General features: G+C 41.6%; 1 protein-coding gene across 9 annotated transcripts in view; it reads left to right on the top strand.

Moving 5' to 3' along the window:
* Window positions 1-15,724, top strand: part of ANKS1A (ankyrin repeat and sterile alpha motif domain containing 1A) — a 174,451-nt gene that overhangs the window by 85,309 nt on the left and 73,418 nt on the right. For 8 of the 9 annotated variants that reach the window (XM_057700261.1, XM_057700263.1, XM_057700269.1 and 5 more), the window contains 2 exons: window positions 1,249-1,341; window positions 5,775-5,895. In XM_057700261.1, the coding sequence (XP_057556244.1) occupies window positions 1,249-1,341; window positions 5,775-5,895 (214 nt within the window). Of the gene's footprint in view, window positions 1-1,248; window positions 1,401-5,774; window positions 5,896-15,724 lie in introns of those variants that run through there. The other variant, XM_057700265.1, reaches the window with a different exon arrangement.

The following is a 15,724-nucleotide window of genomic DNA, read 5'->3' as shown; positions in this document are numbered from 1 at the left end:
CCACAAACAACTGCCTGTTTTTGTGAATGAAGTTGTAGTTGGAACATGGCCATGTCCACTCATTTACATATTTCCTGTGGCTACATTTGTGCCCCAGTGGCAGAGTGGACTGCAAAGCCTAAAATATTTAGTGTGTAGTAGACCTTTAAGCAAAAGCCTGCCAACCCCTGCGAGGGCAGATAACCAACAAATATTCTTTTTTTATTTTATTTTTTATTTTATTTAAGACATTACTTTTTTTTTTTTTAAAGATGTTTTGGTATGTGAATTTATTTATTTTTAATTAATTCATTTATTTTTTGGCTGTGTTGGGTGATCTTCGTTGAGGTATGTGGGCTCTTTCCTTGTGGTGTGCTTCTCTCTAGTTGTAGTGTGCAAGTTTTCTCTTCTCTGCTTGTGGTGTGCAGGCTCCAGGGCCTGTGGACTCTGTAGTTGCAGAGCATGGGTTACAGAGTGCGTGGGTTCTGTAGTTTGTGGCACACAGGCTCTCTAGTTAAGGTGCGTGAGCTCAATAGCTGTGGCACGTGGGCTTAGTTGCCCCATGGCATGTGGGATCTTAGTTGCCTGACCAGGGATCGAACCCGCATCCCCTGCATTGGAAGGCAGATTCTTTACCACTGGGCCACCAGGGAAGTCCCAAATATTCCTTTTTTTTAAATGGGCTGAGATGAAAGAAGATTTTCATGTGCTAATGTACACACAGTAATCATTGAAGGAGGTGACCAAGAGTAAGAGACCAGTTCTGAGCTTTGAATAGCATTCAGGTTTGAGCAGGAATTAATGTTTTTGTCCTTGATTGCTGTCCTCATTAGTTCCTTAATAACTTGGGTTTGTTAGAACTCTGACAAGTTGATTCTTTTTATTTAGTGTTTCCTCTTTTTATAGAGTAGATTGGAAGTTGAACCACTGGTTTTCCTACACTAGAGTTTGTATATCAGTGTCAGGAAGGACATTTTCTGATGAGGCAGTGTGTGTTTTCAGTGCTGATATTTCCCACTGTGGTCAAGGATATGACAGAGATGCTTATCATCTCTGCTACAGACATCAAAAGACAGAGAGCAATGCTAATTCAATTGTGTGTGTGTGCAGGGTTCTCCATCTATTCAGATACTAAACCTTGAGTTTAGTCTTTCAGGGGAATTCTTTACATTATTCTTTTTTATTTCCAAAGGCTGAGATAAGAGTAAACCAAAAGGTTAGATTCTTGAAAAAAGACATAGTAAAATACTTATTTTTTCTCTTCTACAGAGGGAACGCCCTCCGCCTCCAGCAAAACCACCACCCGATGAAGAGGAGGAAGACCGCATAGATAAGAAGTATTTTCCCTTGACAGCTTCTGAGGTAGAGGGTTAAGGGTTTATTCCCATCACTGAAATATGATTTTTTGGAAAGTACATCAGGTGTGTGCTTAAAGAAGACTTTGCTTTCTCATTTTCTTATCACCTCTTTAGACTATTGTGTGTATCAGTAATCCAAAATAAGACCTTTCAAACTCACTCAAAGGTATTAAGCAAGGAATTTCACTAGGGCTCTCTAGCAGACGGGCCAGTTATTGATCTACCATGCCACATGAGAAGTCAAACATGCACATGTTCTCTTGGCTCCATTTGGCTAAACAGTCTCACTTTTGGCTTTTGTACCTGTGTTGTCTTTTGATACAAATTGTACAGTATCCCCCTAATCACTGTTCTCTGGACTGAGTCATATTAGCAAGCTTTGATGCTTCTGAGCCAACAGTCTTATTTCTGTTTTTGCATTTTCCTTCTTCATTTCATATGAGGAATCTGCACCAGGACAAACATGGAAAATGTCATGAAAACTCAACCAGAAGAGAAATAGGAGTCATGGGGGTAGGGGACATCAAAGGATGTCATTCGCAAAGAATAGTTCACCCTTTTAAAAAAAGAAATGTTATTCTGGGGCAGATAATTAAACCTTCTCACTTAGGTATATGAAGAAAATCCTATTTTCCTTTCATCTTCCCAGTGTGCCTTTAACACTTCCTGCCATTCAGAGAATATATTTATTGAGTGTTTATTCAAAATATTATATAATTTCAATAGTGTTTTGTAGCTCATTCAATGCCCTATTGTTCTTTAACTTAAAAATCAGCTAACGTAAACTAGTCAATTAAGTCGGAGTTAAGTTTTTTTTACTGCCATGGACCATCCAGTGAGACAGGTTCTTTTATTTAATATAAACACATGCAACCAGAAGGATGACTTCAGTTTAACAAAATGTGTAAATACAAGGAAGCCCTTTTAAGAATGTGAAAGTCAGTGTTGGAGATAGGGATGATATCTAGGTACAAATTCTGTCCTTATTTCTTTCTATCCCTTAATTACAAAATACTTAATATCATGACTCAACTAAGGGGTCTCTAGAATTATAGGCTCTAGGGTAATAATACATTGTCGGCAAATACAAGCGCGTGTAGTAAATCCCTACACATTTTTATATTGCTTTATTACTCCCTTTTTACAAGGAGAAACCTAGTAATATAGAGCATATTCAGTTGGGGCTGGGTCTCTGTAAATACCACCTCTTTAACAAGGATTTGGATTAAAATTTCTTTTGCCCAAGGATAAGGGCAAGTCTGTTAAAGAACTCTTGGATAACCAGCACTTTCTCTCCTCCCAGGGCTTTCTAGGGGATACAGTTTAGTAATAATATCGTGTCAAGAAGTCGAGGGAGAAATCTCCCTATTACTCTCCTGCATTGGAGACTGTGTCTGCGATACATCTTCTAGGACTTGCTTCCAATTAGCCTGGAATTCTGGATCAGTTGGGCAACCACGAGAACCGTGGCTTTGCTTTCTGAGTGATGATTATAAGTACATGAAGATAGAGATGATATGGTCTGGGTTATTATCCTTTCAGTGACCAAGACAGAATTTGTTTGCTGTAGTCTTGAGTGGATAAGCCTTCTCCAAAAGTGGACTTTTTTTTGGACTCTTGTCTTTACCATCGTCATTTCTTATACTCTCAAAGCTTTGATACCCTGAACCTCATTCATATCCTCGCAGGCGAGCAATCTGCCCAGGTGTTTGTTTCCTATTCCTGAGGCTTGTCATTGTCAGATGACCAATGAAAGACTTTAAGAGAAGCTGAGTATACTGGCTCCAGGGGAGCTGATCAGAATAATGACCAAATCGTGAAACTGGTTTAAAATTAAACATATACACATATGTGTGTGCATACACACAGGCTGATTAGATGTTTTTGCCCCACCAAATGGGCTGCCAACTGCATCAGACTGACCGGTGTCTTTTTCTGTGCTCAGATGTGCTAAATGTTCATGGGAAATTGCAGCTGCTGTGGTATCTCTTCCCAGAAAGCTGCCCACACCCCCACTGGCCATTCCATTGGTCACAGTTAGGTGGTGACTGGTAGTCACTTTTCTCTGTGGCAAAAATGTTGCTTTCATGATAGCAGACAATACCTTTTTTTTTTTGTATTGCAAGCCCTGGAAGAAAGGGGAAGAAAGATTAAGGAGTAATTTAGTAAAGAGCAGAATCCTTTCGATTGAAAATCAGTTATTACCATATTCACTGTGACACAGGGCTTCTTGAGTGGTAGCTAGGAAGACTTGAAGAAAAGCAGTTTATTGCTTTTTTGTGAAATTTTAATCCCATAGCTGGCACAGGCCAGGACCAAGAGGAAAAAATCACCCTACAAGTCATGTGGGTATGAGCAGGGGACACCCATTAGACATCTGAAGGAGGGACAGGATTACGAATTGGTGGAGAAACCGTACCTCCCAGAAAAAATGAGGCCGGCTTGGTCCAGAATCGGGGAGTGAATTTTACGGCCCTGGCTCTGCTGGGAGCTCTCTGTGTAAACTTGAGCATGTCCCTAGACCTCTCTGGGAACCGGGTTTTGTTATCTGCAAAAGGAATGAGGCAGAGCCAGGTGCTCTCTAGCTGTGACTGTAATGGTTCGGGCCCCTTCCAACTCTGCCATTTGCTGGTTCTGTGCTTCCAGTTGTCGTGCACAAGAGCCAGGCACTGAGCGAACGCAGGTCCAGCGGGTATGATTTTCCAGATGGAAGTCATCAGCCCTGTCCTGCTTGGGAAGAAAGGATATTATAGGCCCGGCACCCAGGCTGTCAAATACCTCTCAGAGAAGCCTGCCCGAGGCTGTGTGAGAGCTCTTGCTGTGTGCAGGACTCTCACAGAATCAGATTTCCAGGGCTCTGCCTAAGTGATGGCTCTGGGTGTGTAAACTTGCAGAACACAAATTCCTGTCAGTAAAGCCTGTGGTATTAAGTTGACACTGTCTGAACTGCTTAATGGTCCCTCTTTGTTCCCTTAATTGTGTTGCTATGAAGAGGCGAAAGGAATAAGTAATACAGGCAAATGGCTCATTGTAATGAAATAGCTTTTAGCTTCCAGGTGGCTCTCAGTAAGTGGAGGTTCCTGCTGTGCTTAGCAGAGTTTTGTTGGAGAGACCATCATTCTGCCTTTGGAGTGGCAGCCTTGTTAACACACAGGAGCTGCAGTCTCTCGCTGAGTCTGAGGCTGCTAGGATCCGTGTTGTTTCGTTAGGCAGTTTAATGCTGTGAGCGCTGCCTCCAAGAAGCAAAACCCTGCTGAATCACAGACCTCATTTGTTTCCCATGAGCTGTGGGATGTGCCAGTGAAGGAGGAGGTTTCTGTGGCACCACAGTGCCACACTTGTAGGGTCCCGTTGTTTGTTAGGTGGACTTGTGAATCCCGCTCGCTCCCTCGTTCATAATGTATTACTTGTTCTAACCAAACTGCTCAAGAAGAAATTTCATGCTTCGGTTGGCTTTCCTAATTGCCACTATTTGATTATTATTAATTTGCCTGTGAAATATATTGGCCTCTTAGGGCAGATGAGCCAGAAGTATCCTCTAAACCAAGTCTCTCCATTCTTTCTCTCAGTGCAACTGTAGCACTAATCGTGGAGTTTCTGGCTTGGTCTGAGATGCTTGGCTCCTCTAGTACGGTGACTGGCTATGGCCACCAGGCCCCCAGCTGACTCAAGCCGGTTGGCAGGTGTAGGGGCCAGCTCTGGTCAGTCATTTCATCAGAGACACTTGGCTGCCTGGATTAGGGATTTTTCAGGAGACAGAGCTGCTTTTTCTCTACTGAAATTCATACTGCCTGTCCACTTGCTTCTTTTCAGAACGGAGATTGGTGGAATTGATTTAAAATTGTATGTTCATAGGTGTGGTAGGAAGCCAGCTTTGGGGAAATCTTCACCTATAACCCCCAGGGCCTATGATGAAAGGCTCACAAAAATAGAGAAGGATTTACAGAGCGCTTTGTTCCTAGTAAATATCAGTCAGTCAGGGTCAGTCAAAAGTCATTTTGATCCCCTCTTGAGAAGAGGGGAAGGATTCCAACCTTGGGGGTACCGTGTGAGCGTATCAGGAAAGACACATGGAGAAAGAAGACCTTATGATGCATGCTGGCTAAAAACCACTTGGGAGGTATTATCCACAGGAAAGAGGTCCTGCAGAATACTGAAGAGGGGAGAATCTTGGGTTTTATTGATGGCATTTTGAAGGATGAAATGAGGGAAGGAAATGGGAGTATTTTAATCAAAGCCCATTGAGATTTGAGGTCCAGGTACATTGCCAGGAAAGTGTTGTGATTCCCTGTGACACTTGACTTATTTACCTTCTCTTCCCCTCTGATGAAAAAGGAGCCAGTAAGCTCCTTTCTCCTTTATGTCAGTTTGTTTCACATAACCTGTCTGGGTGTTAGCGCCCTGCGTGAGAAGTACCGTGGTGTTTCTCTCTCTCAGGTCTTGGCCGTGAGACCCTGGATTCAGGGGAGCGCAGCCAGGGAGGAGGACGAGCATCCTTATGAGCTACTGCTGACAGCGGAGACAAAGAAGCTGGCGTCTGTGGACGGAAAGACAAAAGGTAGAGCCCCGCACACCCCCTCCTGGCAGAATCAACTCCAAAAGGATTTTTAAAGTTGTGATCCTGGGTGGAAGGAGATGGTGGTGTTCCTTGGGCTGGGGAAGTTGGGTTTCGGGGCATTCTGGGCAGTGGGCATATTACGGCCTTTCATGTCCAATACCCTGGGCTGGAGTGAGCTTGTCACCTCTCAGTGTGTGAAGCAAGGAAAGGGTCAGGTCAGGCTAGGTGAGCACTGTGGGAGGGGAGGCTGCCAGCATTGTCGCAGAGGTTGATTTGGGGTCTCAAATCACAAACCCTCAAGTTAATGCGGTGGAAAAACAAGCCCAACAAGTCATTCCCCTTGGGTTCAGGCTGCCGGCACAGACTCTGCTTTGAGTCCTGACCTCAGACTGAGCCACTTCTGGGGAGGGGCCCGTGATTGGCTGCCACCCGGTAACTGGAGTGCTCTGTCGCCTTGGCCTACTTTCATTGCCTCTGCAACATTCAGTTTCCTCCGCGAGGGGTGAGGGCTGCAGGACTGAGAACCGGCCAGGTGGTGTAAACGCGGTTCTGACAGGGGTGAGTGTGCACTGCTGGAGCATTTGTGGCAACCTCTGTCTCCTAAGGAAGAACAAGAAGGGGCAGTGCAGCTCCCACTGCGGTTTGAAGGAGATCCTGCGGCCTCTCCCAGCTCTCTATAGCTGGCAGGTCCCAGGTCTTTCACGGGGTATCATTACTGCCTCCTGTAGTCCTCTGACAGCGCATGGTTCCGGTAAGACTGAGGGATGCAGTGGTATGTTTTGAAGTACCCTTTGTGAGGCCTGTCAGGGTAGGGGTGGCTAAGAGAGCATGTGCGGATGTGTCTGACCCTGCAGACCTTAGTTTTAATGGTCCTCTGTGAAAGCTTTCTCCTCCTTAAATGCGGAAATTTTGTGGTTATTTTCATGGTAGTTGTTTTGATTTGTTTTAATGGTTTCCTTTTGGAGCTTTTTTTTAAAAGTTATGATTTAGAAACAGTAAAATTCACCCTTTTTGTGTACAGTTCTGTGAGTTTTGGCAAATACAGTTGTTTGACTGACACCACAGTCAAGATACAGAACAGTTTCATCACCAAAAGATTCTCCTGTGTCCCTTTGTTGTCCATCCTGTCCCCTTCCCTTACCCTGGGCAGCCACTGCACCAATGTCTGTCCCCATGATTTTGCCTTTTCCAGAACGTCTTATAAATGGATGCATATAGTACGTACTTGAAAAGGGTTCCCAGACCCAGTTCCAGCGTGTGTGTGTGTGTGTGTGTGTGTGTGTGTGTAGATGTCAGTGGGATGTCTGAGAATTCAACTTAATTTTGACACTGTCTACCCCAGGATAGAGTCAGATCCCACAGGTAAAGGGCTCAGTCCCACAAGACCGCCCTCCACTTCAGATGCCAGGTTAACGTCTGTGCTTCTGACCAAATGGCTACAAACTGGAGGCTCCAGTGACCCCCTCCAACTCAGGATGCCTGTTGTAAGTCCAGGTTGTTACCTGGACTTCTGACTGACTAGCTATAAATCAGAGGTTCCCATGACTCCCTCCTGAATTCAGTTGATTTGCTAGAATGCCTCACAGAACTCAGGAAAACCCATTTACTCACTAGGTTACTGATTTATTATGAAAGGATATTAAAGGATACTTATCAACAGCCACATGAAGAGATGCATAGGGTGAGGCCCCAGTAGAACTTCTGTATCCTGGAGCCTGGGGCCTGACACAGTGGCATGCAGAAGTGTTCTGGTTTCCCCCATGTGGAAGCTCATGGAAAAAAGGGACCAAAAAGCTGTCCTTTTTTTGTTTTTTTGGAGGCTTCATTGCACAATCATGATTGACTAAATCATCTGCCAGTGGCATTGATTCAACCTCAGACCCCTCCCCCTTCCCCGGGGAAATCAGGGGATGGGACTGAAATTTCCAACCTTCTAATCACATGATTGGTTCTCCTGGCAGTCAGCCCCCACCCTGGGGTGGGATCCAAAAGTCACCTGCAGGGAATTCCCTGGCAGTCCAGTGGTTAGGACTTTCACTGCTGTGGCCCAGATTCAATCCCTGGTTTGGGAACCAGGTTCTTACAAGCTGTGCAACACAGCCAAAAATAAACAAACCAAAAGTCGCCTTCAGTAACATCTTATCAATCAGAAAATTTCTTGGGTTTTGGGAGCTGTGAGCCAAGAACTATGGATGCAGACCGTATAAATCTGAGAAGTATATTTTGGTCATCCAAATGGCCAAATACATATGTTTCCTATCAATCACAATATTCCAGTACCCTTTTGAGTCTGGTCCCTTTCACTTAGCATAATTCATTTGAGACGCATCCTTGTTGCATGTATTAATAATTTGTTCCTTTTCATTTCTGAGTAGTATTGCATTGTATGGACATACCACAGTTTATCCATTCTCTAGTTAAGGGCCGTTTGGGCCATTTACAGTTTTTGGCAGTTGCAAATAAAGCTACTATAAACATGTCCATACAGGTTTTTGTGTGAACATAGGTTTCATTTCTCTTGGGTAAACGCTAGAAATGAAATTTCTGGGTCCTATATAAACACATGCTTAACTTTATAAGAAACTACCGAACCATTTTCCAGAATGGTTCTACCATTTTGCATTCCCATCAGAGTTACAATTGCTATGTATGCTCCCCAGCATTTAATATTGTCAGTTTTTTAAATTTTTAGCCGTTCTAATAGGTGTGTAGTGATATTTCATTCTGGACTTAATTTGCATTTTCCTAATGACTAATGATATTGAGCATCTATTAAAGTTGCTGTTTTAAGATCTTTTGCTCATTAAAAAAAAAAAGGGTTGTTTATTGAGTTGTAAAATTTCTTTATATATTTTGGATAAAGTTCTTTATCAGATATATTATTTTCTCCTAGTCTATGATTTGTCTTTTTATTCCCTTGACAGTGTCTTTTGAAGAGCAGAGTTTCTTAATTTTGATGAAGTTCAATTTATCCTTTTTTTTAATGGATAAGGTCATGAATATTTTTTCCTATTTTTTTTCTAGAAATTTTATAGCTTTAGGTATACATTTAGATTTGCAATTAATTTTGAGTTACTTTTTTCATATAGTGTGTGGTATGGGGTAGAGATTCTTTTTTTTTTTTACATATGAATGTCCAGTTGTGGTAGCACTGTTTGTTGAAAAGACTGTCCTTTCTCCATGGAATTGCCTTTGCCACTTTGTTACTCTTTTCCAGAATAGTTTTAGATATCCTAGTTCTTTTATCTTTCCAGACAAAATTTTAGAATCAGCTTATTGATTTCTATGAAAAGTCCTGCTGCGATTTTTCTTGGAATTGTGTTGAGTCTATATAGCAGTTTGGAAAGAATGGATATCTTAACTGTATTAAGTCTTCCAATCATGTCAGTGGATTTTTAATTAAAACTTTAAAGAAAGTGGAGCATTGATGCCTGCTCTAGTTGTTTAGTAATAAATCATACTGAAATTAACCCTTAAAGAACAAGTACTCAGTTAATTTAATGCTCTGTTTGACAGTGATTCTTAGTGAGGGAAGAATCTTTAGTATCATGGAGGAGTGACATTCTAATTCTTTCTTTCAAAGGCTTTATATGGAACCATTGCAAGATAGCTGGCTCAGCCTTTGAAAGGAAGCAAGGAATGGGGAAAGTCAGATGAACTTCATAAATGGGGCCAAGTGTACCTTGATAGGAAGTTTCTATCCTCAGGTTAAGAAATCTACAGGTTAAGGAGAGAGAACTACCAGCAAGGACTTCTGACCTCACATCTCATGGTCCCTTGCTTTGGTTTCTTCCAGCTCTGCAATTTGGGCTAACTGTGGAGAGTGGGCGGTGCGGGAAGCCGATTTAATTGAACCACAGCATGGGAGGTGTGCCTGCCTCCAGGCTAGCTGCTTAGATCACTCAAAGAGCTTTCAGACAAAGGAGCTGAGGTATTAAATATGAAAATAGGCTCTGGCAGTTTCTCTGTAGCCTGGGAGAAATGCCTGCTAGGATTGGTAAAAGTGAGGCAAGTCAGCAGATGATGTCTTACATTAGTACATATTAACTTTTGTCTGCTTTTCCACTAATGTCATTATCTTAGGCAGCTTTTATGAATTAATTCATCAGTTTTCAAAAAGGCCATGTTAATGAGACTACCAGAACTTTCAGCTCCTCCTTTATAATTCAAGAAACTACAGTGTGAGGGGTGAGATAGGAGATTTTTTTAAATTACATTTTAAAATTACATCATTTTAGCTCACTGGAAAGAAAAATTGCAAATAATAGAAAAGTGAATACATGTAAAGTGTGCACATTCTTCTCACTTCTCTGCTCCTCACAGTAGCCAGAGGTGGCCCTAGTTTGAAGTTGTATGCTTCAGGCCCTTTGCTATCTTAATGTAAAATGCCATGTGAGATTTTGTTTGTTTTTAACCTAAAATAGGATCATATTTTACAAACTATTTTACAAACTTTTTTTTTTCAATTTACCTTGTTCATAGATCATAAATACAATTTTGTCACAGTCCTAAAATCTACCTTATTCTTTAAAATTGTTAAATATCCCACAACTCATTTTTCTGTTCTTTAGTCGATGGATGTTTAACTTGTCTTCAGTATTATTTCTGTTATAAATTATGCTGCTGTGGGCATTCCATACAGACATTCTTACATGCTTGTGAGAGTATTCCTCGGGGACTTCCCTGGTGGTCCAGTGGTTAAGACTTTGCCTTCCAGTGCAGGGGGCTGCAGGTTCCATCCCTGGTTGGGGAGCTGAGATCCCACATGCCTCGCAGCCAAAAGACCAAAACATTAAACAGAAGCAATATTGTAATAAATTCAATAAAGACTTTAAAAGTGGCCCACAACAACAACAAAATCTTAAAAAAAAGAGAATATTTCTCTAAAAGACAAAGAAAATAGAATTAGCATGTCGGAGTGTAGGTATATGTCTAGATTTAATTGGAGGAGCTACGTGGCCCTTCCTTAGTGGTGAATGAGCATGCTCTTTTCCCTATACCTTCACCAACATGGAATCTTGTCACATTTTAATGCTTTTCACCATGGTAAGCAAAAAAAATGAGTTTTGAATTTGGCATTTGCCTGATTTAGTGAAACTGAGCCTCTTATCCTGTTGATTAATATTATATATTTAGTCTATGAGTTGCCTTTTTTCTTTCCATTTTCCTACTTAGAAATTAATGGTAGTACTTAGAAATTAATGGTAGTGCTTAGAAATTAATGGTAGTAGAAATACTTTGTATAAATACCGATAATATTTGGCCAAAGTGGCACTCAGAGGAAGGTTTTTATCCTTAAATTCATTTATTAAAAAACAAGAAAGACTAAAATTTAACCAAAAGAAAGTATCAGAGAGGAATTAATAAAAATAAAAGCAGATAGTACACATCACCTACTTTATGTATGGTATGAATACCTCGGTTAAACACAGAAAGAAAGAAAGGAAAGCAGAAAGAATGAAAACACAAATAAGCAATAGACTTGAATATTACAATGAAAACTTGTCTGTTTTTTAAAATATCTCAACATTTTTGATCAACAAAAGGGAAATACAACATGTAGGAATAATATAAGAAATATGTATAACCATAAATTCAGGGATTTTAAAAATTAATAGAGAATTTATAAGAATAAATTTTATTTGGTTAGTTAGAAGTAGCTTCCATCCTCCCGGGGTGAATTGTCTGGGTGAGTTATTGGTCCATCACAATGACTAGTTGAGTACTGACATTTAGTGCCCAGTGATCAGGAATGCTAAGCATCTTAAACCATGCAGGACAGACTTTCACAGTGAAGAATTTTCCCACCCAGAAATGCCATTTGTGTCTGTATAAATGACAAAAACTGACAGGAGGAGAAAACTTTAATAGATCCATGAAGTGGAAAGCCCACCACCCCTCCACCCAAAGGCACTAGGCCCAGCTGGTTTTATGACAGTTTTATCCAACTAGATATTCCTCTGTTATTTCAGTTGTTTCCAGTGCAGAAAAAGTCTTCTGATATCTTTACGCAGGACTAGCATAACAGAGCAATGCTTCCTGTTTCGTGTAGCACACTCACTTATTTCTCTATAGTGTTTAACTCTTTGCACACTGGACATTGTTTCTCTACTGCTCAGAGAAACAGTGGACAACTTCCCAGGTTGTAGCCAGGAGCTCTAAAAGTCATTGTTCTCTGTGGTGCTTTTTTGCAGCATCCACTAATAGTGCTTAGGTCCAGGAGAAGTGGTTACTTAGCTTAGGACAGTGATGCATGATTATCTGAAGACAGTGATACATGTGGACTGTTTGGCATGCAGCCACACTTCTGAGGTTTTAAGATGCAATTAAGTCAATATTCCTGAGAGCTGTACATTAGGTCTGTGTGAAGTTTGTGCACAAGCATGAAGAGCTTAATATTCTTGGAGGGGAGGAAAATGTTATTTTAGCTTCTCCCTCTACTCCCACATCTAAAGTGCTGCCAGTTCCTGAGCTTTTGGGGAATTCTACAGTGTGAGTTTTGGCTTTTCCCTTTGGCAGCTTGGGACCGAGTTTTCTCAGGTGTGCTTTCATTTGCACACCCTTTAGTAGAAGGCCCACTTTTACTATTGATATTAGTTCAGTAAGACTTTGGCAAGAAGCTTTAAATAAGTACCTGTATTTGGTCCACCGTCTTTACCTGGAAGTCCAGGCTAGCTGTTCTTGGTAGATTTCCAAGGAGTAAATTTGGGTGCTTTTCCCAACGGCAAAAAATGTAAATGAGAGAGTTTAACAATTAAGCCTCATCCTCAGCAGCTTCCTCTGCTCTCAGCGCTTGCATTAGAGGAGTCCTACTGTATAACTGTCTTGTTCTTATCAGTTTACATTTCTGAGTTGGAATAGCTTACTTTTCTTTCCATTATGGAACAGCTTAGAGCTTTGTAAGCTATGTGTCTATATTTTCTTCCACCAAATGTATTGACAACCATTTATATACATATGTATACATGAAACATATGTAAAACAATCATAAAAGGGCAGAATATGTTAAATTCACGTAAAGTGGTATGAAAGAAATTTCGGAGTTCAAAGAGGGATGAATAATGTCAGTGTGAGAGATCAGGGATGGCTTTATGAAGGAAGTGCATTTGAGTTGAATCCAAAAATAGAGAATTCTACTTGACTGGCAGAAATAAGGAGGAAGGAGAGGGCCTTCCAGGCAGAGGGAGTGGCATAAATAACAGTAAGATGACGGGAGACGATAAAGAGAATGTTTGGAGGATGGTAAATAATCCAGTTTGGCTGGAACAAAGGACTGGTCGAAGAATGTTGCATCTCAGATGACAGTCTTTATTCCAAAGACAGTGAAGTATTGTTGAAGCTTTTTGAATGACGTGACAGGATAGAAGCCACACTTTAAGTACAGTCGTCACTTGGTATGCTCAGGGGATTTGTTCCAGGATACGCTCCCCCCACAGATACCAAAATCCTCAGATGCTCAAGTTCCTTATATAAAGTGACACTTTTTGTGTATAACCTACATGTATCCTCCCGGATACTTTAAATCACCTCTAAATTACTTCCAATACGCATTACAATGTAAATGCTATGTAAGTAGCTGCCGGCACATGGTAAATTCAAGTTTTGCTTTTTGGAACTTTCTGGAATTTTTTGGTTTTTCTCTGAATATTTTCGGTCTGTGATTGGTTGAATCTACAGATGCAGAACCCATGGATATGGAGGGCTGACTGTACGTATAACTGTAGAACCTTAGATTGCAGTTGGGAGAGTATCCCGAAGTCAAGAGACTTTAGGGAATCTCTTGAAGGAAGTTAGAGCCCAAACAAGGGGGCAATGGGAAGTGACGGGAAGGAGAATATGGACAGCAGAGGTTTTGGAGAGGTAGTATAACAGGATCTTACAGCCAAATATGGATGAATGAGGAGGAGAGGGTATTGAAGATGATTCTGAGGTTTTGAGCCTGGTTAATTGGGGCAATATTGTGCAACTAACAGAAATAGGGGACTGAAGGAGGGGCCCATTTGAGGAAATATACATTAAGTTCAATTTTGGATATGTTAAGTTTGAGGTGTTTCGAGTACCAGAATATCCAGCTAAAAATACTCCATAAACACTTGGAAATGTCGGTCTGATGTTCAAGAGAGATGTAATGATTAGAAATACAGATTCATGAATCATCCACATTGAGGTGATGGATAACATAGGAGAAAATCAATTGCTGAGGGAAAGACTAGAGAGATTGAAGGGGTCAAGAGAGTAGAACTTACATTTAGGAGGCACAGAGGGAAAACATGGGAAGATAACCAGGATAATGCAGTGTCTTAGAAGCCAAGGTGGAACTTCCAAAATCCCCCAAATAACTGTGATTTAAACAAGGTAAAAGTCTGCACGTAAGGAGTCCAAGACTAGTACGGCAGTTTGTGATGGTCAAGGACCCGGTCTCCTTCTGCCATCTCATAGTTCAAGATGACTATTCAAGTTTAAGCTGTCAGCACAGGCAAGAAGAAAGGGGAGAAGAAGAGCACTTTAAAGACTGTTCTCAGAAGTTTGCACATACCACTCTCACTTATAAAATCCATTGGCCAGAGCTTGGTCATGTTGCTACACCTAGCCACAAAGATGAGCAACGTAGTCTTTATTCTAGGTGGCTGTGAGCCAATCTAAAAAAAAAATCTCATGGCCAAGGAAGAAGGAGAGTGCATACTGGGGACAACTGGTGAACAGTGTCAAATGTTACAGAAAGAGCTAGAAGGATAAAGACTAGAAAAAGAATTGGGCAGTTAGATGGCCATTGGTAAATCCTAGATGGGGAGATACTTCTCTGAGGCAATTGGGAAGAGATGAAATTATCCCCAGATTTTGACATGATGTTGAAAATAGTTAAGGAGGTTTGATCTCAATCTTCTCAGGAAATTGGTGCAATTATCCTCCAACAGTATAGGTGCCACGGGAAAGATGGCAATGAGAAAAGAGTGGAAGAGGCAAGGAATTGATCTTATGGCGAGATCACAGTTTTCAAGAGGTGAATAAAAGGACAGCTGAGCTGGTAGGCAGGCTTGCATTTGAATTCCCGCTCTACCATTTCTTGGCTGGCGCCCTTGAGGAAGCCATTTAACCTCTTTAAGCCTCAGTTTCTACAGGTGAAGTAGGGATACAATTTCTTCCCCAGTGGTTGTTGTGAATATTGAAAAAGAACATGCTTAGCACAGTGTGTGGCACAGAAGAACTAGTACGTAATACTTGGTAGCTATTGGAAGACAGCTGAGTTAAATACATTGGTAGAGGACTCAGTCAGTTGTTTCTTGAGTATGCAGCAAGGCTCAACTTTCCAGCAACTGGAGAAGAGAAAGCAAATGGTTGTGAATACCCAGTGTTGGAACTGGCAGAAGATCAAGGGAAACAGAGATGGCAAGTGCGCTGTTAAATCAGGCACAGTTAAATATCATGGCCAGTTGGAAAGGGACCCAGACAGAGCTGCTGATATTGACTAGGGGAGCCGGAGGGGCCAGGGGTCCAACAACAGGCAGTGAACAGACTCTTCAGGGATAGTGTAGGGAAATAGGGAAGATGTCAGTTCATCAGGCCCAAGTCCAGGTAGAACAGTCCTGAGTCCCAAAGCTGGGCTGTGCCTGTGGGCACTGCTGTGGGTGGAGGTGGTTCCCGACCTGAGCATTCTCTGCTGTGCTGTTACACACCGCCCTGAACCAAGCTTACAAGACAGCTGGACCTTCCCCAGCATTTGAGTTTTATTCTGCCTGGTTCATAGGGCCACTTAAAAAAACCTGTCTCCCTCGTAGAGTCGGGAGAAAGGAAACCAGACTCTGTGCAGTGTTAGCGTGAAGAGCCGTTT

This window comes from Hippopotamus amphibius, chromosome 11 (assembly GCF_030028045.1).
Source record: "Hippopotamus amphibius kiboko isolate mHipAmp2 chromosome 11, mHipAmp2.hap2, whole genome shotgun sequence".
Taxonomy (NCBI): domain Eukaryota; kingdom Metazoa; phylum Chordata; class Mammalia; order Artiodactyla; family Hippopotamidae; genus Hippopotamus; species Hippopotamus amphibius.
Note: the sequence above shows the minus strand (reverse complement) of the source record. Positions and strands in the feature narration are given on the sequence as shown.